Source organism: Dendropsophus ebraccatus, chromosome 2 (assembly GCF_027789765.1).
Source record: "Dendropsophus ebraccatus isolate aDenEbr1 chromosome 2, aDenEbr1.pat, whole genome shotgun sequence".
Lineage (NCBI taxonomy): Eukaryota > Metazoa > Chordata > Amphibia > Anura > Hylidae > Dendropsophus > Dendropsophus ebraccatus.
In genome coordinates, this window is record NC_091455.1 from 106,337,883 (window position 1) to 106,360,766 (window position 22,884).

Consider the following 22,884-nt stretch of genomic DNA (forward strand, 5'->3'; position numbering starts at 1 on the left):
CTCTAATAACAATATATAATTGTAACAGTATTACACCCTGTTGACAACAGGAAGTAATGGACCTGTCAACCTCAATTCTGCTGTGTTACTTCTCTCTAAAGGCTGTATTCCACAGGGCGTTTGCTCCTTATTCTCCGCTCGCTGCCGCCGCTACTACATGAGCGGGTGAGTCCGGGGGGCGTGGGGAGGTGTGGGGGGCTGCCCGGGTGATCGCTACATTGTCCGGGCAGCCGATAGCATATAGCAGCAGTCTGCTGCCACCGCAGATCGTTACTATATGAGTCATTTGTCTTTCAACATGTTGAAAGACAAACGACTGCAACGATCAGCCGACATTGTTCATGGTGGCTGATCGTTGTGTTCTATTACAAGGGACGATTATCGTCATCCAGTGCATAAAAACTTCTGGATCTATTTCATATCTTCGGTCCACACAATAGTGGAAAATGCAGTAAAATAGCAATGGTTGTTTCATGCCACATGCACTTTATCCTGGCACACAGTTTGTATGGATATTGTTGTATGGAATATCTTTTTTACAAAGCACCACTAAGCACCAATGATATAGTGGGAGGATAAAGGTGCCAAGGCCTCTGGTTGTGTTTCATTCTAGGAAAACCTATGAAGAGGGGAAGTGAAATGGCTGCAGCACTTTTCTAGACTTTCAAACACAATATTTTGAGCTGTTTTGTGCTACAAAATGGCTGTTTTACAGTTTCAAAAAAGTCTGGAAAAAACATAGTAAATAACAGACCAAAAGCAAAAAAAAAAAAAAAAAACTGAAAACCACCCTGATCTGTTACTTTTATCTTTTAAGGCCTCACGATCGCTGCAGCCTGCCATTAACTGTGAGGGCCCGGCTACTAATTGTAGCCGGCCCCCACCTGCTATGAATCGCGCCCCGCTCCGAAGCGTGCTTCATAATACAGGACGTACCTGTACGCCCAGGGTCATCTGGGGACAGGCTTCCAAGGCGTACAGGTACATCCTTGGTCGTCGAGGGGTTAAGGTAAGTTTACATAGGGCTGATACACTGCATTTTCACATAAGAACAAAAGAGAAAAATGTATTTAAAACCACAGTTGTCGGTTATAGAGCAGAAATCCTGCAGATTCATAGAACATATCTACAGAATTCATGGTTCCCTGTTAGGCTAGGTTCACAATGCGTTTTTTCCTATCCGTTTAACGTATACATTTAATGAAAAAAAACGGATGCAAAAATGGATTCAATTGTGTGCCATCCTTTTTTTCCATGACTCACATTATAAAAAGAAAAAGGGATCGAAACGGATGTGTTGTTGTTTTTTTTTTTTTTAACATACACAAAAATAGAGTTGACTACGTTTTTCTGTCTGTTAAAAGGTTAAAAATAACCAATTAAAAACTGATACGTTGAATGGATAGGAAACACGCAGTGTGAACCCAGCCTTAATGGAGGTCCCGGCGGTGGGGGCGGCAGCTGTATGGTGTGTGTGGGGTGGCTGGGGGCCAGATCTATGAGCGCGGCGGCGGTGTGGGGTTTGTGGTGGGGGCTGGCTGCTGAGGGGGGGCTTGGTGCTGGGGATCTCCCTGGCACTACTCCTCCCATCATCTGCTCATACTATGAGCAGTTGATGGGAGGAGGAGTAGTGCTTATCTGTCTCACTGCACCAAGCAGGGAGGGGGGGGGGAGGGAGGAGATAGTTAGATTCACCTACCTCTCTCCCTCCCTGCTCATTGCCTTCCTTTTGGGGAGCAAATGACCTTGCTCCCCAAATTATCCCATAAACATAGTGTACCAATAAAGTGTAGATTACATTACATTACACATTACATCTCCCATAGACTTAAATAAAGTCCATAGGCTTCTATATATACTGTGCCCCCTGCTGGCCACTTCATAGGAATTACACCCTGATTGGTGACGTCACAGTATTTCAGAGAATTGGAAGTCTCCATGATCTACTAAATTAAGGGAAATAGCCCTATATGTGCATTTCCCATAATTAATTTACATTAGGAATTTCTCTAACTTTCCATAAGAAATAACATATTAAAAAATACTTTTGTTCGGAGTTGTCCTTTAAACAGAATAAGATCTGTTTAGTATTACAACTTGAGTTTGATTCTACTTGTCATTTACAAGCCACAAGTCGAGTGAAAGCTTTCAGCATTTGTTAACCTGTGTAGCTAGCTTTTTTATTTGTAAAATCTTCCCTGGGGATCGCCACATTGGAGACACTCACACACCTCATTCCGGAATTCTCTGTAAAAGCTAGGGTAGCAGAGCATGTGTGACTCGTGGCAGGTGTAATAAATCGAGATGCACACAGGGTCTTATCTGCATGCACAAAACATAATGTTGCTATCCTGCTATATCTAGGCCTCTAGCAGTACAACAAAGCTGTCATTAAAGGGAAGCTTTCAGCTAGAAATGATGTCCCCAACTGCTTGAAAGGCTACATGTAAGCTATGTAAGCAGTGAGACTACCCATACCTTTATTGTAGTTGTCTGAGGTTGTAATCACCTAGAAAAATGCTTTTCATTGCTGCTCCGAAGTGTCATTCAGGCATTGGCAGGGCAAATGGCTTAGGCAAATGACCTGCCAATAGTGCATGCCATCAGTGCTAGCATGCATACAAAGACCAGCTTGGGGTGAAGGGACCACTGGTGCAGGAGTGGTAACCCCCCCCCCCCCCCAGAATTTACACACTTGCCGCTCTACACACTTTCTTGCTGCTTTAATATTATATAAACATAGACATTCTTAACTTTACTTCTGGATCCTGAAAGTAAGTATTATCTGAAAAAGTTAAATGAGTGTTGACATGATAAACTTGGCCGAGTACTATGTGTGAGTATAGTTTGCCTCAGTTACTCTGAACAAATCTCAGTGCTATTTCTTGGTCTAAGAGAAGCTATTTTGTGTACAACCCTAATTATATTTCGGCTTTGATTCTTAGGTTCTAATAACGCTGGTGTCATGCTTACAGATGTCTTGCTCGATTGAGTTTGTCAGTTTGTGCAGGGTGGAAAATGTAATCTCTTTCAAGTTTTGTCTAGCATGTCCTAGCTTGACTTAACATGTCATCTTCAATTACAGAAACAAAGACACAGCTAAGGTCTTCTGACCTGTCTCAGACTCGACTGAGAAGTATGGCTGTCCCTGTAGAATACTGTAGACGACTTTTGCACTGTTTCCATAGGTCGGATCGTCTGCATCATTGGCTGTGACTTGAACGACAAATGTTCCTGCAAAGAAAACAAAAGGGATCACAGTTTTAGCAAAAAGGTTTTCGCAATCAAAAAACGAATGTGAGAGAAAGAACAAGAGAATTAAAAAGGAAAGCGATGACAGAATGAATGACAAAAAAGAAATGAATGAGAAAAACATCAAAGTGACAAGTGAGAGAAAAATGGACAAAGTGAAAAGATTTTTGTAAAGAGTAAAATGAAAGCGAAAAGGAAAAATGACATGGATGGGGGAAAAAAGCAAAAGCTGAGAAACACGTATATTATAATAAAGGTATGACACATAATGATGTACATCAGTTATTATAGAACTGTACGTGTGTTATATTACTTTTACTAGGCAATATGCCGTGTTCAATTATAATCTGCTTGACTTGATATTGGTATGCTAGTAAAAATCACAAGGGCCAGAGAAACCTGTATGAGGCAGCATGTATTGTCAACTTACACTGTACCATGACAATAGTGTCTGTTACAATTCACTTTGTCTGCCAGAGAGATTTGTTCATCTCCCCCTCCTCTTGTTCCCTTTCATTCCTACAATATATCCTGACCGGTTCATTACATGTGGACCCACCGATCATTCTACTTACAAGGCTTAATGATGGGGGAGCCTTCTTTCTGACTTATCATTATGTTAGAAGCAGCTGGGGATCAATGTTCTTACCTCATTTTTCTTTTCATTTGACGTTTTATTCAATTTTTCAGTTATAAACGTAACAGGTACTTTAGGAACACAGGGAGATGTCAATAACAATAATGTAAAAATAAAAGGTTCTGTATTGTGATAGCTTGAGTGGTTGTTAAATGGATCAGCAGTACAATGACCATCCTGTGTGGTGAGAGAGTTCAAGGAGAGACTGCACGTTTATGGCTACCAAGTGGGGTAATCTTAGAAGATACTGAACATAGAAGAATGTAGAGAGTCAATCGGGCTGTCATACTCATTCTTTAGGGGAAAAAAAGTCCAAAATAGAGTTTTTTGTGTTGATCTCTGTCATACTGAATGTAAGATATTCAGATTTTTAATATAAAGTGTGAGACCAATTTTCCCAGACTGAAAGCTGTTCCATATAATATTTGTGACTGCCCTATTCAAAGCCATTGTAAACTCATGGTGTGTTGGGTTAGTCCCACTACAAGGGGATTCAAGACAGCCTGGAATACGGTATTTGCTTATTTGGTAGGATTTGTCAGTGCATTTTTCTATACAGTAAGGATGTTGCTAACAAGTACAGGCCTGGTGTATGCCGAAGGACATTTCTTTGGTATATGTCAGGCAAAGGAGGCCCTACGGTCCCTCTCTCCCACATCATCACCTGTCACAGGAGAGTCGGGCTACCATATATATTAGATGGCCGATCAGTCCTTATGTGTAGGCCAGTTTAACCATTCCTAAAATCTATCTAAATTTTGATTCTTACCAAATCCTGGGAGAGCATGTACCCAGGGCTGTATTAACAGCTGCTGCTGACCTAGGCAGTAAACCTGAAGACACCCCATCTTCACGCACCTATTGGCCATACCAGACCTGACCAATACCACCATACCCTCCACCCGCCTGGAAAAGACACCAGATTTACTGCAAGTATGAACGGGGGGAGGGAAACTAAAAAATAAAAACCAAAAAAATTTTTTTTCTGTTCCCCTGCTCCCTGATGCTGTCCTCCTGCAAGGTGCTGCCCTAGGCACCGGACCACGGGTGCCTAATGGTAAATACGGCCCTGCATGTACCATAACTTTACATTAAGTATTAGCTAATAATAAGTGGGTTATGAGGGTAAAATAAATTAGTGACAGGGAAGCTGATTAGAAGGCTGTGCTACTTATAGCATGTAAAGCCTACATTTTGTATAAGCTGTGAGTGGGTGGGTGTTTAAGGGAGTAGTACACTCCTGTGTTCATTTTACTAGACATTAGAAGAATAGCTACATTACACAATGTAAGTAATACATTAATGTAATCAGCTTCTCTGTCACTAGTTTGTGGTTCCTCTAGATAAACAGCAGAAACCTAGTGACAGATTGTGGGTGGGTGTTCAGACCCCCACTGATCACTAGAACAAGTTGGGAGAAGCCCTCGTCTAAGCACTTCTCTCTCTATATCACTGTAGGAGACAGGTTCCATAGTTAGTCTAGGGAGTTCATCTCCTGTAGCGAGATTGGGAGCTGGGGAGAGAAGTGTTCAGTCAAGTACTTCTTCTAGTTTGGTCTAACCATAGGTAAGGGTCTGAATACCAAGGCCGATAAACATTTTTTATCTTGTCTCTTTGATATGTCAAAAGTATTTCAAATGACAGGAACGCATTAACACCTTAAACTGGGGTTCCTCCAGATGACACATAGGCTATAAGGTGCTGATGTGGGGGCCTTGCTTTACTTTTCAGTTGGAGTCCCAGAAGTGGAATCCCTGATCAAGAAATATTTATGTCACTTCAATATGCCATAAGAGTAGTGTAGAGGAAACCTGATTATTACGGAAGAAACCTAGACAGAAACCCCATCTGGAAAAGAGATACACAACTAATACCCTAGCAGGCATGTTTTAGATTAATCCGTGCTTTTTAACCACAGAGGTGTTAGTAAAAGTCATGTTAAAACCAATATAGCTTAACACAGAATTTTCCAAATTACATTTCAATGGAAGGTGAAACTATAAAATGTTCTCTCCAGAAATAAATCCCTATAATTTACTTTTATTCTTATTTCTTACTGTTATTTTCAAAGAAGGAAGACTTCACATTGAGAGAAAGCTCTCAAGACTTATCACCTCTATATGTATGTGTTTCTTTGAATCCTTGCTTCTAGCATTAGTAAAACATTCTTCTTCTATGAGATGGTATGTTTCATTAGCTGGCCATACTCAGGAAGGCTCATACACCACTTATGTTCATGTTAAATTGCTTAGTACATTAGTTAAGCAGAAAAAATAGACATCTTTGCCCAAACGCTCATTAGGCTCCAGCGTATCGCTATGCTCTTCAAATTATAAAAAAAACAAAAAAAAAACAAGGATCCTTTTATCAACAGGAAAATGTCCCCTTCTTGAATATATATGCCATTTCCGAGGCTTCTGATGTACAAGGTTAAATATGTCAATCAGATAATGGATGAATGCAGTGACATATGGTGAAAAGTAGGCTAATGCACAGATAATTATGAAATGGGTTTTATTCATGTGATAGAAAGAGCATAATTTTATTAAACGTATTAATTTAGCACCAGTGCACACAACAGGAGGTATATGTAAAACTAGGCACTAGTGCAAAATGCATCTGTACTTATTTATATATTTACAAGGCCATTATGCTGAAAGCTGCCTTATGTCGTAGAACCCTTCTAGCAGAAGAAAGTCCGCTTATATCTCTTTGTCAAAGTCAATACAATTGTCAGAACATCATATTTAACGTTCTCCTAATTCTCATTCATCCATAGTAGACAGGGGTAGGAGCCCATTTTGTAATTTGGAAGCTGCAGTAAAAAAAAAAAAAAAGTAGAAAAAAGATCCGAGCAAATCCAATGGATTTCATTCAGAAAAGGCAATTTTCAGTCTAATAGAGAGCTTTAAAGCTGTCTAGATAAATTCAATGTGCATCTGTCTTCCTTGGGTCATTTTTCCGCAGTAAATCATTACTTCTGACAAATCTTTGCAATGCAGAGTTTAAAAAAAATTATATATATATATATATATATATATATATATATATATATATATATATTCCATCCATGTGCAATGATTACTGCTACAAGATTTCCTGCTCAAAGTGTACAGCCTAATCATAGTATTTCAAGACATATATAGATTGCTAATAACATTGGCAATGTTCTTAGCTAAAGTTATAAGCCTGTGGAAAAAAATGGAATTTACATTAAATGGTTCAAAGAGTAAAGTATGCCTGTGTGACCAGCGAGTCATAAGAAAAACGAGGAAAAGACACTTGTGTGCACTTGGGCTATTATCTCTGCCTACAAAGGAAGCCCTAATGAGAACTAATTATCTACTCCTCTTTCCTTGCTGCAGTCTGGAAGATCAACGCATCTGATATGTGGAACCAGGCTTTCCCATTGTTCATCTGTGTTGCTACATTTTAACAACTGTCATCATAAGAGGAGATACACAGTTGTGAAAGCTTTGTCTTTGAACACTTTTATCAGCCCATTAAAAAAATCTTTCTTTGTACAATTTGCCGTTTCCTTTTAATCTTTGATTACATGCTTCATTATCCCGTCTTATGACAGTTGTTTTTTAACTTGTCTTTTTGCCAACTTCCTGTGGTTTTTATTGTTTTTTTGCTTCTTTAATTGCCAAATGAAAAGTCAAACTTGTGGGAAAAAAGTTAGCGTTTGTGAGGGACTGAATACTGAAATTTAGAGCAGATTAGAAGCTTCATACAATTACACCAGAGATAAAGGACATTTTGCTATACTGATAAATGGTCACTCCATTTTACACAGGTGAATTCAGCACTATATAGTATTGAAGACTATAGCACAGATTTGTAACACACATTTCTGTGACACAAGCTTATGCTATCCATAAATAAAGGGAGGACTTGTAAGCCATGCTTACATTTCTGGATAGAGAGGCTTTAAAGCGGCACTGAACCTGGGCCAATAAGCCTGTTGATATCACTAAGTCGATCTTTACCTTAAGATTCCAGGCTGCTCTTCTTATTTCTGCCCAGTCTGGTATTGTACGCTAATTCACATGTTAGGAGCATTCTGGGCGTTTTTGTCCGCCTTGAGCACCCACTCGGCCCGCCTAGCCAACCCCTCCCGGCCTGCTCACATACTTAGGCCACTTGTTACGGGCTGCTTTCTGCACATGCACTATAACTAGCGGCCTAACTATGCATATATGTATATGCATAGTAGGCGGGCCGGGAGGGGCGGGCTAGGTGGGCCGAGCGAGTGCTCTGGGCAAAGAAGCAATGCCCAGAATACTCCTAACGTGGGGATTAGCATATCCAAAATTATTAAAAAGTGGCACTAAGGTAAAGAGCCTTAAGGTAAAGAGCGTCTAGGTGATATCAGCAGGTTCATTGGCCCAAACCTGCTGATAGTGAACCCCCCGGTAATGGGTTGACAGTCTGGTGCCCAGGGTCTTAACCTAACAATGAGCAGCTGAGCAAGGACACTGTTTCAGTCACTGATTGGTTGAGATAATGCTTGTGCATTGTCATCTCAGCCAATCTGCAGCTGCAATGATGTCCTGACTACAGACACTGATTTGCTGTAGTGTCGTTTGAATAGCCAGAGTCTGGCACACTTATATCTCAGTGTGCCAGGCTCTGGTAAAGACTGATGACATCCCAAGCACTGCACCCATCCAAGCAAGGAATGCTCAACAAGGGGTGTATGGGTGTTATTTTTTACTAAGATACTTTTCTCTATTGTTCTGTGTGTTTATTTTTTTAATTTTTTTTTTATTACAGGCTTAGTAGTGGAAGTTGTAGTGGAAAACTCTACGTGCCAAAATGGCACCGGCTCCAGCAAGAAAGGGGTCATTTAACCCCTTTTTTTCTGGAGTGGGTGCATTCAGGGTGGCATTTTGACCCAATGACCCAAACATGGATTTCAGCAGTGAAGTCCATGTTCGGGTAAAAATACAGACCAGTAAAATGGCAAAAGTAAAAATCAAAAATAAAAAAAACAACACATTCACACATGAAGTAAAAAAAAAAAAAGGCAGAAAATATGCTAAAAAACTCTCTAAACTCTTGGAAAAAACGTGTTTGGCTTTTTTGGGGGCATAAAGAACACCAAACAAAAAGCATGTGTGAGTGCACCCTAAGGCACCAAAGCATAGAGCATGGTGTGAACGTATTAGACTAGGTTTAGGCTATGTTCCCACTTTAGGAACATATCGGGGAAAGGTGGCCACCTCTTTAATACATCTATTTAATGAGACAGCTGCCTTCCCCCTGATATGTTCCCGAAGTGGGGACATAGCCTCACACTGCATTTTTTCATCCCTTTTACTATTTCTGTTTCAGTACATTCAATTTTAATGCACAGAAAAACAAGGTCAGGCACATTTTTGTGTATGTGGGAAAAAAATAACAAACAAATGCATTCCGATAATTTTTTAAAATAATTTAGGTCAATGAGAAACAGATTTTGCAGAATACAGTAGCAACCACACAGTAAAAACACAGTATTAACCTGGCCTTAACCTAGTTTAAAGCGAATATACCATCAGGTACATTGCTTTAAGTTGTTTACATGAATAGACCGTCCCTGGTACGGGGATGCTGGTGCCGCGGTCCTTTTTTTGAACAGTGGCCCGGTTCCCATGCATTTCAAAGTTTTATTCCTGGACCTGTCCTAAAGCACTGAAGGCAGGCCTGCCTCCTTCCCAGTGTGAAGAAGCCCCTCCCTTCTGTGACGTGGCTCCATTGACTGTTATGGAGACACGTCACAGAAGGGAGGGGATTTCATCACACTAGAGGTAGGTGGGTCCACCTCCAGTGCTTAGGGCAGGGCCAGTGCTCCGGCATAGACCGGCACCGCTTAAAGGAGTCGGGACGGGATAAAAAAAAAGACCGGGGCACTGGCATCCCCACACTGTCGCCAGTCTCTTCATTAAAAAAGCTTAAAGTGATGTACCATCGCAATGCACAATCTTAAGAAAAAATAATAATAAAAAATCTTTCCTGTTGTCTTTCTTTCCTGTTGTCTTGCTTGGTATTAACTGGAAATGTTCAACAAGAGGATTTCCACAGCTCTTTAAAACGGATCAAAGCTTTATTGCATGGGTCTCAAACTCAATTTACCCGGGGGCCGCTGGAGGTAGAGTCTTGGTGAGGCTGGGCCGCATAAGGTTTTCCACAAGAAGGGGACTGGGGGGTGACACAGGGGATTGGGGGGAGCAGGGGGGTGACACAGGGGACTGGGGGGAGCAGAAGGGTAACACAGGGGACTGGGGGGAGCAGGGGGGTGACACAGGGGAATGGGGGTGACAGAGGGGACTGGGGGTCTCTGAGAGGGGACTGGGGGTGACAGAGGGGACTGGGGGGGGGGAGCAGGGGGTGACAGAGGGGACTGGGTGTGACAGAGGGGACTGGGGGTCTCTGAGAGGGGACTGGGGGTGACACAGAGGACTGGGGGGAGCAGGGGTGACAGAGGGAAGCTGGGGGGTGACACAGGGGACTGGGGGGAGCAGGGGATGACACAGGGGAGCTGGGGGTGACACAGGGAACTGGGGGGAGCATGGGGGTGACACAGGGGACTGGGGGTGACAAAGGGGACTGGGGGTCTCTGAGAGGGGACTGGGGGGAGCAGGGGGTGACACAGGGGACTGGGGGGAGCAGGGGGTGACACAGGGGACTGAGGGGAGCAGGGGGTGACACAGGGGACTGGGGGTGACACAGGGAACTGGGGGGAGCATGGGGGTGACACAGGGGACTGGGGGTGACACAGGGAATTGGGGGGAGCATGGGGGTGACACAGGGGACTGGGGGTGACAAAGGGGACTGGGGGTCTCTGAGAGGGGACTGGGGGGAGCAGGGGGTGACACAGGGGACTGGGGGGAGCAGGGGGTGACACAGGGGACTGAGGGGAGCAGGGGGTGACACAGGGGACTGGGGGTGACAAAGGGGACTGGGGGTCTCTGAGAGGGGACTGGGGTGACACACGGGACTGGGGGTGACACTGGGGACTGGGAGTCTCTGAGAGGGGACTGGGGCGTGACACAGAAGACTGGGGGGAGCTGAGGGTCACTGAGAGGGGACTGGGGGGAGCTGGGCACACACCCCTCCTCCTCCTCCTCTCACCTCCGGCACCGGCGCTCTCCTCTCAGCCGCACATGCAGCTCCTCGATCTCTGGAGGAGGCCGCGGGGACTGCAGGGTGAGGTGATCGCATCGCCGCAAGTCCTGGGGCTGTAAAGCAGGATCGGGGGTCTGCACTGCATCGCCCGATCCTGCTGAACAGCCCCAGGACTTGCAGCGATGAGATCACCTTGCAGTCCCCGCGGACTCCTCCTCCAGAGACCGGGGAGCTGCATGTGCGGCAGGGATGCTAGGGGGCGGCTGTAGGCCCCTGCACTGCACACCTCTCCTCCCACCACCACTACCACCACCGCCGAACAGCTGCAGCCGTCCCTGATGCCGGCCCCCCTCTGCCGCGTCATCAGCTGCTCAGCCGCGATTGGCTGAGCATAAAGTTAAGCTCATCCAATCGCGGCTGAGCAGCTGATGAGGGCCACACTTACAGGAAAGCTACTATTGAGGTGGGGGCCGCAAACTAGTGTCCCGAGGGCCGCAGTTGGCCCGCGGGCCGCGAGTTTGAGACCCCTGCTTTATTGGGTACAACATAAAAATAAAAAATCTAAAAGCGCGCAGGTTTTAGATTTTTTATTTTTATGTTGTATCCAATAAAGCTTTAATACGTTTAGAGGAGCTGTGGAAATCCTCTTGTTGAACATTGCATATGGGTGACGGCCCGCTACTTAGATCCATGCGCTCCAACCCTAGAGAACAGCAATTCAGAGCATTCACCATTGGCAACAGGGTCAGCTGATCTTTCTCTGCTGAACATTAACTGGAAATGCTTGCTTATATTACTAAAAAGCAAATATGAAAGAAGCAAATGGTGGCAATGAAGCCAGACTCTCATGGCTTCATTTACTTGTATTTGTTAATATTTTTTTTTTACATATACAGTGATACCTTTATTATATACATATGTAAGACTAGCAAATATTAAATGCCTGCTTGTAGAGGTAAAAAGAAACAGTGGCCACACTTACCAACATCTGACATTTCTGGCACAGTGGCAGTGTAAACATCCTTGGTAAATTTTGGCTCATTGTCATTAATGTCATGAATCTTGATGACAAACTCAGATTCAGGCTCAACAGGTCTTCCTGTTTTTTTGTTCACAGCTTGGGCCCGTAATACATATGACGACTTTTCTTCTCTGTCCAGACGTTTCGTTGCTTGAATGTCGCCAGTATTTTCATTGATCACAAATACATCCCCAGCTCCATCTCCAGAGAGAATATATTTCAGAGCTCCATCTCCAGTATCCTGGTCTGAGTGAAGCTGGAATAAAAGATATGTTATTAGTATTCTAGTACTCAGGGTCACTGTGTACTGTACACTGAATTCTTTATCACACAGAAAATTATATATATATATATATATATATATATATATATATATATATATCAATTATAGATTTGGAAATAAAGTAAATTTTGGAATCGGAAGAATTTTCTTTGGTGGACCACAGTATTTAGAACCCCAGCATCTCTTCAATGGCGCCCATTGCCACAAATTACAATTGAGTTCTGTTTCTTGTGACTGCTCTCACATAGACAGAGGAGAGCTGTGCTGACATATATCTCTAGTGTTCACACTCAGATAAGCATCAGGATTTCTTAACAAGTCAGGCTGATTCTAGACCTAACCCCTGTAAGAGACAACATAAACTGGGCAAATGAAACCTTCATACACATGCCCACAAGTCATTATCAAGACAAGGCAGAGATGGTTTTCTATACTAGGAGTGCAGGAAATATTGTGCACTTGAAATGAGAAACCTCCATTCGATACCTAGCAATATCAATCTTGATGTACCAGGGGAAAAAAAATATTTTGGCCCCTCACATATCCACATTGGTTGCCAATAAAAGCTGTTATTCCTCTAGTCTACCCAAATAAATATTTCAGTATAGTATTTCGATAGATATGTACTGTATATTCTAATGCTTCCAAACGTAAAATAATGCATATGGGGAAAAGGAATCCCATAGAAAGAGTTTTTAAAAATCCATAAACATTTTGAAAAAAATGAAGGAAAAAAAAAAAAAATTTCAAATTTTTGTACGAAAAGCAAATTTTGGATGCTGAAAATGTAATTTAAATGTCACAGTAGTACAAGCGATATTAAGAAACTCTAATAGTTTTTTTTTAAAGCAAAAGAGTTTCCTTTTGTACTCAAAAAGCTGTTTTCCTACCTCCTCTCCCCCTCAATTCAGTCCATTAGGGTCTATTAAGGGGAGAGGGGCCGAGGAGGGTGAGTGAGAACGGAGAGAGGAAAAGGCAGCCCTGCAGAGCATATCATTCTTCATTCTTCTCTCCCCAAGTTGCCAGACCTGCACTGACCTTTCTGACCTGGGAATCCAGAGTTTTATCTTCCTAGACAGTTTTCAAACTACACAGCTACTTGTCTCCTCTTCCTGCTCACTCATCCTCCTTGGCCCCTCCCCCCTCCTTAGGTTATAATGGACACAGTAAACCCATCTTTGCTCCACTGTAATGAAGATGGCTTTGCCTGATAATACAAAGATAAGAAGTTTGTGTTTGTGTGTGTGTGTGTGTGTGTGGGGGGGGGGGGGTCGGGGGGTCATAGTCCCTGTCACAAAATCTATGTACAGTATATCCCCTAATTCCCCCCTATTCAATCTCCCTGTAAATGTGCATAATCAATTTACTGCTTCTCTTTAAATGAAACTTGTAAGACGCTCCATAGCTTTTCTTCTTTTAGTTTTGCAACAATAGCAGAAACAATCATTTCATAAAGTCTCAAAAAAAAAAAAAAAAGAGACAATCAATATATGGACGGTAGTGATGGGATTTTAGATAAAATATGTCTCTGTTTCGCCGTCTCACATCAGCACTTTCCAATCTTATGCTGAATCCCCGATACAAAAAGTGCAGAGAGTCGACATCGTATTTTACTCGGAGGGCTTGGTGCATATTAATAATATTTTAATTAACCATTGATTGTTTATGTTTTCAATAGATGTAAAATGAGGAGAAGGAGCAATCTCCATTAACTTGTGTGTGGTTTACTAACTGCAGCTTCACATTTCCACAGGATTCATTGTCCTTGTGGTGCTTATAATCTACTTATAATACAGTGCAATAATCTCTTCAGATAAATGGTTAGTAATGACTTGGGTAAAGTTGGCAAAAGCAGCAGACAGGACCATATGGAATTATCTCTATGGCTGCATGCAGACGTGGCAGAGTTAACCTGACATTTAAGCTGTGAAATGTACCCAACATTTACAGTAAACTTGATCATAGGATATACTTCAGGCATTATACTTTCATATAAGTTTTATTGATATGCATTGTATTAAAAAAAAAAAACCCACAAAAAATAATATATATATATATATATATATATATATATATATATATATATATATATATATTTATTTATTTTTTTTTTACAAGGGAAGTCAATGTGTGATGTATACATCTGTAAGTGACACACTTGCATACCTCCAGATGTATACACCAAGAGTGGTGTGAACATCTGTTCCTTTTGGGTATAGACATAACTCAGGGTAACTCACACAGGGGCTGTGTGCCGCACCACCGCCACATTGCAAACCTGTACATCTGTGTCAGCGATAGTAGTTTCTGTAAATCAGCCAGGACTTGCTTCTATGGACTACTCTTTTTATGCTGCAATTTGCAGTGGGAGAAAAACACCACACGAAAGCCACATATGGAGCATGGTATTGTGTAGGTTGTACAGCAATGTACAAATATCTTGCTCATTCTAACATCTAGTCAGTAAATGATTATTGCTGACTTTTGATACAAAGACATGCTCGGCTGCATAGAATTCAAATTCTCCCCCACTCTCTGTGAATCTGTTACTAAAACAATTGGATGTGACAGACAGAAATTTGTTCCATTAGTCATAACAGATTTCTTGGCTGTTACTGATTAAGCTACAATCTTAGCATTTAGCCAGCTATTGTAGAAGGAAATGTAAAAGCAACTAAAGCCATGAGAAATGTCACAATCATTTTTACGGCTCCTTTCTCACTTTATAAAACAGTGTGTGAACATAGCCCAATAGTAAAAACTCACAACGCTGGATGCAGGATAACTGTGCCATGTTTGATCACCTTAAGGCTATGTTCACACACACAAAATAATACCAATATCTAGCCATATTGCCAATATACGGTAATAATGTGTTCTATCAAAGTCAATGGGAAATTAGCTACCAATCCACACACAGTATAGAATAAGGGCCGTTATTGATTGATTATGAACATGTTTGTTATTCATGACTAGAGATGAGCAAACTTTTGAAAAATTTGGTTTCTTTGGTTTGCAGAACCAACCTACAATCTGAACCAGTTCTAAACTAGCTGTGGGGGAGATTAATCAAACATGGTGTAAAGTGAAACTGGCTCAGTTGCCCCTAGCAACCAATCAGATTCCACCTTTCATTCCTCCCAGTCTCTTTGATAATGAAAAGTGGAATCTGATTGGTTGCTAGGGGCAACTGAGCCAGTTTCACTTTACACCATGTTTGATAAATCTCCCCGTTTTTTAAAAAATGGCCTAAAAGTTGTGTTTGACAGTGTTTTACACTCCAAAAAGCCCTGCAACACACTTTTAGGTAGTCTAAGCGTTTCTAAGTACTTTAAAACCCTTTTCAAGCAAAGGTGTACATGACACTGAAGAAACATGTAGGGCATATAGGGAAATACTGTATATGTTAAGCAGATGGCCTGTTGATAAGCACCCAAAACTTTGCCTTTTTTAGGGAGTAATAACTGCTAAATCTAATGCATTGGAGATGAGACAATAAGATAAGACTCAGCTGCCTGCCTGCTGGTATAAAGTACTATTCATTTAAGCCCCTATATACAGGAGGCAACAGAGGGGAGCAAACAAGCAATGTCAGCGCTCACTCGTTCCTGGTTTGCAGCTTGCTGCTGACACTATTACACTCATCGGCAGCAAGGGGGAGCTGCAGGGAGCTATGGGGGGAGATGCCCGGGTGATCGCTAGATCGTCCGGGCAACCCTTAGCAGATAGCAACATTCTGCTGACGCCACTCCTATTCCACGGAGCGACGGCTGCGGATTGCTGCTATATTAGACGTTTGTCTTTCAACATGTTGAAAGACAAACGACTGCAACAATCAGTCGACATCGTTCATGTCGGCTGATTGTTGTCTTCTATTACACAAGACGATTATCGGCCGTAACTGCCGATATCGGCTGATAATTGGTGTAATAGGGCCTTTAGAGTGGTTGAGCAGCACTGTAGACTTACTGCACTCTCCCTTCCTGAGTAATTCTGTCCCTTGCTGCATGCTGCCTAATCTGATGCACTGGGGACGAGACAATGAGATGGGGATCAGCTGCCTTCCTGGTACAAAGTTGTCACTTACAGTAGTCCAGCTGTACCTGTTGAAATCGGCATGGGTGGTTCGGTTTGCTCTTTTTTTAATGACCTACTTTTGCACACACACAAAAAAATGGTTGTTTTTACCTGTTTACATGTTATTTTATTTTCACTCAAAATTCCAGGCATATTTTGCCTTGCACCCGCAGAGCGCCGATCCGAACCCATGGCCAGCCCGACCCTTCTAATGATTATCAGTGGTGTGGGCCCACAGGGGGCGGGACAGATCGCTGCTCCAAATGTCCTTACTAGATGCAGGATTAGGCTGGGTTCACACACAGTATAAATTAGTCAGTATTGTGGTCCTCATATTGCAACCAAAACCAGGAGTGGATCGAAAACAAAGAAAGGCTATGTTCACACAATGTTGAAATTGAGTGGATGGCCACCATATAACGGTAAATAACTGCCATTATTTCAATATAACAGCCATTGTTTTAAAATAACAGCAAATATTTGCCATTAAATGGCGGCCATCCACTCAATTTTAACATTGTGTGAACAGAGTCTTTCTGTGTTTTCGATACACTCTTGGTTTTGGTTTCAATATGATGACCACAATACTGACTGAAATATACGTAGTGTGAACCCAGCCTGAAACTGCAAACTGCACTGGAATGGCATGAAGGATGAAGGTGAGAGACATACCTTCATCCTCAGCATCCTGTGCTCAATAGGGGGCTATCAGCAGGTTACATTTGTCTAACCTGCTGATAGTTTCCCTTTAAGTTAAATTCTGCATAAAATGGCGTATAATGTCAGATTTATCAATGGATTTGTGTGGATTATTATATACCTCACTAACCTTGCAGGGTTGTAAAAGGTTACAAATAAATGAGGCAGAAACATCACACAAGCCACCCCTATTTCAGATAATAAAGAATAAAAATGATGAACTGGGGCAAAACAGAAAAAAGGAAGAAACATATGATAACACATGGCACAGGCCAGATCCTCTTAATAAATCTGCCGAAATGAACAGCAGAGTGAGTTAACTTAAGTCCAGTTTGTCATTTGCCAGTATTACTAGGGATCTGATATTTTTGCATACACGTGATGTTACATTATAAAATTCTACCTTCATAATCCACTATGAGCTAACAGTATACCATTTACACCCTCATGTCCGTAATAAATCTGTATGCAGTGAACTCCTATGCTCCCCCTAGTAATGACAGGTAACTAGACCTTATTATATAATGAAGTCAGGCAAAAGAGATCAGGATGCCTTAATACAAAAAAATAAAATAAATAAAATTGTACATACTCACCTGCCTGATCCACCACCACTGCTATTCTGACGCTATCTTTATTCCTGCTGCCTACTGCTTTGTAATAATTTGTTGATACAGAGGAAATGCCAAGTCAGCCAAACCCAATTATTCTATAATATGTATAAAATAATAATCATCATAATACTTCATAATCTTTGAGTAGTATTTTGAAGTTAGAAGGCTTAGAAAATTGTAACAAAAGCAGGCTGGCACTGGGCCACCGGGAGCCGGGGAAACTTCCGGTGGGCCCCTGAACAGGAGGTCCCCTGTTTTGCAGCTCCAGGCCCAACCTAAATTCCTTTGCGCTGCTGCACAGTATAAGTTACAGCACACGCCTCTCACCTATAACTCCCATGTGTCCCTTCCCATTAGTGATATTCTGTGTCGGAGGTGTGTCTTAGGACAGCAGGACAGTGTCCTTGCTGCCATCTGTATAGTGTATATGGACAGGGCTACAGTGTAGAAAGCAGCCAGTGCGGAAACAACAGCTGGCCGGTATGAGATTGCAGTGACACCCCCCAACTGTGCAGATGCTCCCTCCCCACAGCACATTAGCTACCCCCTTCCCTTGCAACACTGTATTAGCGATACCCCTCTCTCCACCTTCACTGTGGAGCAGGTAGACAGCAGGATTCAAATTTGTAGGAACCTCGGCCCGTCTCGCACATCTCTAGTTATTACTAATTGCTGATAGTATATATTATGTTATCGGTTATCACTGATCTCAACGTGTATGCTGTATAGAGAGTGCTTCCATTTATCACTGACTACTGACTGTGTCACATGACCAGGACCAGCCACATAATTTAAGCCGGAGCCTTGTTGCTTACACAGCTGTGCACGTCCCTCCTGATCAGTAGCGGTCTGAACACTCAACAACCAATAAAAACTTTAACCATGTCTCTTTGTTATATCAAAAGGTGTTTTTAATAACAGGTACAATTTAAAGCATTAAGCTTCTTACACACATATGTGATTACTGCCTACAGTTGTGGATGGCATATGGGCCCGTCCAAGTCTATGGGCCTGTGCACACAACATGAATGCCATGGCATTTGCCTGGAGCTTGGATCCGGGGGGGGGGGGGGGAACTTCAATGAGACAGTCCGGATTGCTGTCCAGGCAGGCTCCATACATTTGCGCAGCCTTGTGGGCTGGTCTCAATCGTGAATCGTGCATTATAGAGGCATACACCTCTGTGTGCATGAGGAAGCACTGTCATTATAAAAATGTTGACATATTATAAGGTTTGATCAGTTGGGGTGTCAATGCTGAGACCTCCACTGATGGCTGGATCATGTCTGTCATGTTGTAAGTAATGGGCTCTATACACTATAATGGAACCCATCTCCTGCAATCAGCGCTGAGCTTGTCACTTGCAATTTGACAAGTTAAATGATGATCCAGCCATTGTTGGGAATCTCAGGACTGAAACCCTGGCCGATCAAACCTTTTAACATGTCTATCTGTTTTAATGAGCACTGATATGACTTTCATACCAGACATTAGGCCTTATTCTAGTCTGACACCTTGATGTGGTGAGACTGGAAAAAAAAACATGGGTCATGGGTCTCCTCTGCTGGAGATAGTAATATAAGGATGGACCAGGGGGTCATTTTCTCCTATCTTCTATGTTTCTAAGGCTGTGTTTACACATGGGGGGACATTTATGAAGACTGGCATGCAAGTACACCGGTCTTCAAGTAGGCCCCTATTTCCTCACCAGATTCACTAAGAAGCGCACACCTCCCAGTGAAACTGGCCTGACCTGTGTCTGCCGTAAGGGAGGCAGGTGTAGATTTCTGCCATGATTTACCCCTGTGAGCATACCTCCTCCCTGCCTATCTGCGCCCCTCTGCCCGCCCATTAGGCGAGAAGGTAAGCATCTGCACCTTCTCCATGGCATAAGACATGAGCAGAGGTTTCATTAATCTTCACAGTGTTTTTGATTTTTTTCCCCCAGCAATTTCATTGCAATAGCTACATAAATGGTGCAGTTTTACCGCAATTGCGGAAATGGTGATAAAATGGCACAGTTTTACTGTAAATTGTGGCAAAATTGGTCTGCAGAGAGCTCTGCTGTTTTCTCAGTACTGCATGATGTAACATATATATTTTATATTCCACTGAGGTCTAGAAGATAAAAATCAGCCATTGTTAGTTACATAAATGTTGTTAGTATAAGAAGCCACAGAATGGTAGGACAATCACTTGTAGAGGCTGTAATACCACTCCCTTATGTGAGTGGTATTACACAACATTAAGCTGAACTGCTCAGTTCTTGCATGGCACATTAATACTGGGTATTGCAAGGTATCTAAATATCAATGTTTTTCATGCAGCCCAGATACTACCCACTGCAAGGACTGAAATCCAGAGATGTATTGATTTGTATACAACTCAGCTTAAGATTGATTTGGTTTATAATAAGCACTGATATTGATCTGCATCAAAAGAAACAAAATGCTCAGCATATAGTACAGGTGTATTGCTTTCTCCAGGAAGGCCGCACTTTACATTAAGAAATACTTGTATTGAGGTAATTAGGTCTGAAAGAACCATTTAGACAATTGCTGTATGCCCTAAACGCTTAGAGCTAATGTTTACTGATGCACTCAAGAGGTAAGAGCAGTGCACAGCGCTTGACTTTACATGTGCGTGCTTGATCCACAACCAGCTAGGTGCAGTGCATGGCGTTCCTTTCTTTGCCACAAATAATGTTTTTGCCTATTTCCTCCTTTACTTGTATTGCCTAGGTTTTATTTTGCTGAATGTTATTGAAGTGACTTCACACACTAGATAATGTACGTTCTCCATTAATGTGTAAAGAAAATTATACAGTAAGAACATGGAAAGTGGTTGCTTACATTATGTATACCACATTGCAACGAACCTAATGACAGTTATGACAGTAATAAATCTATAAAAAAATAAATAAAAATAAGACCCATACAGAGCATTGCATCATTATGTGGAAAAGGTTAATCTGTGTTTAAAATGATTTTTAGGTAGTTGGTGCTTAACTAATGGGCACGTTCTGTTGATTTCTTTGCTGTAAATGAATTCTGTCTTTCCATTTAAATGGGAAGTGTCACTTTAAAAAAAACAATTGAGATGTCATAGAGAGTTCTGATTGGTCGAGGCCTGGGTGCTCAGACCCCTTACTGATCGATAGAATTTCTAATCACATTTTGGGAGTTTTTTTTGTTATTAAAAAAATCTATTGCAGAATACAGGAATTAGTTTGACATACTGTCAATAACTACTCAAATAAAACTAGCACTATCTGTACTTCTGTGAAGCCATGTGGAGGCAGATGTATACATGCATTTTACATAGCCATATTCCAGTTTTGTTTATTTATATATTTATTCATTATATTTATTTATTTTTAGCCTTTTAATGACCAGGCCAATTTTTCTTTTTGCGCTTTTATTTTTTCCTCCTCGTGTTTAAAAGGCCATAGTGCTTGTATTATTTCACCAGCAGACCCACATAAGGCCCTTATTTTTTGCAATATTAATTGTACTTTGCAATAAAAGGCTTAAAGGGGTAGTGCCATGTTCAACATTTATTCACTAAATAACACACATTACAAAGTTATACAACTTTGTAATGTGTGTTATTTAAGTGAATGGCCCCCACCCTAGAAGTGTGATGGCGTATACTCACCGAATCACTCTGAACCCCGGCCGCCATCTTGGGTCAAACACGTCATCTTCAGGAGGCCGGACGGACCGCTCCAGCCCTCCCTCATGCCGCCCCCCCCCCCCCAGTGCGTCATGAGCTGCTGCGCCGTGATTGGCTGAGCATAGTTATTCTGGGCTAAGCAGTCATGTGGGCAGTCCTACCCAGAGACTTAATGCTACGTATGTGTGTAAGTGTGCTGGTAGAGAGCTGTTAATCACCCACTTGACTGCCCCCTTTACTACTTAGCCCAAAAAGCAAAGTACTCAAGTGTGCGGTCCAACTGATTGACAGCTTTCTCAACATGAACACTTAAAGGACAACTCCGGCCAAAATTCCCTTTTTTTTATTTGTTGTATTATAAGCAAAGGTAGACAAATTCTTAATGTACACATATACTGCTATTTCCCTCAATTTAGTACATCAGGCAGGCTGCAGTCTGAATTGAATGGAGAAGGTTAAGAAGGAATGCACTGAGCTTTTAAAAAAAGCACAGTGCCCGGGAAGGTGGAGTTGTGGAATGAGTGGGTGGAGTCCGGATAATGAACCGTCACCCAACCACTTACCGACAAGCATTATAAGTGTTTTTACAGTGGCAATAAGGGGGATTAACATCTTTAAACCCACTGACCACCAGTGTTTGTAAGTGTTTTTAAATAGTGTCAGTGAGGAGGGGGGGGGGGTAAACATCTGTAAACCCACAGACCACCAGTGATTAGAAAAGCTTACAGCCTTACATATATTAACTAACACTGGAGTTTCACATACTGTACATGTACTGTACATCTGGTTGCTATACTTCCTTACTAGCGCAACCCCATGTTCATGTATGTGAAATTTGTCAAATTTGCTGATAAACTTTTAAGCCCTATAAGATCGTAAAAAGAACCCCTCTAAAATCTGGGTGCGTGTTATCATCAGGTATGCTCAGCGCCTTTTGTTCTATAACATGACGTCTGCAGATTGCACTGTATTTTCAGTTTAGAAGTAAGAACAGTGGATCCAGCAAATCAGAAGGAATGTCCATCCGGTTCATTCATTGCTTATAAAACCACCATAGTGACAGCAAACATGAACACAAACACCCTCGGGAGTTCTAGTGCCACTCCAGCCATGAGTAAGGGTGTTGGAGTCGCACCAGAAATGTGTTGGTGGTACAGTAACTCCCGAGGGTGTCCGTGTTTGCTGTCACTATGGAGGTTTTATAAGTAATGAATAAACTGGATGGACTGCATGAAGAAACTGATTTGCTGGATCCATTGTTCTTACTTCCTTGATTCCTGCACTATACTGGGAGTAAGGATCCGAGCAAGTGGTGATTCTAGCGGTAAGCTGGATTTTCTTTTCCTTCATTCATTGAATTTTCAGTTTGACAGGTTCCTGTCCGTGTCAGTTTCTTCTGTCAGGAAACCATGAGTATTTTCTGATAGTAATATGTATTGCATTGAACCCTATGAGCAATCAATGTATTGCTCTTAGAAGTCCCCTAAATGGACTATAAGAATGTGTAAAAAAG

General features: G+C 42.0%; 1 protein-coding gene across 1 annotated transcript in view; it reads right to left on the bottom strand.

The window, feature by feature from the left end:
- LOC138783435 (cadherin-6-like) overlaps window positions 1–22,884 on the bottom strand; it is a 265,406-nt gene that overhangs the window by 68,159 nt on the left and 174,363 nt on the right. Inside the window, exons 3-4 of the mRNA XM_069958138.1 lie at window positions 11,985–12,279; window positions 3,115–3,234 (exon numbers count right to left, since the gene is read on the bottom strand). Of these exons, the coding sequence (XP_069814239.1) occupies window positions 3,115–3,234; window positions 11,985–12,279 (415 nt within the window). The remainder of the gene's footprint in view (window positions 1–3,114; window positions 3,235–11,984; window positions 12,280–22,884) is intronic.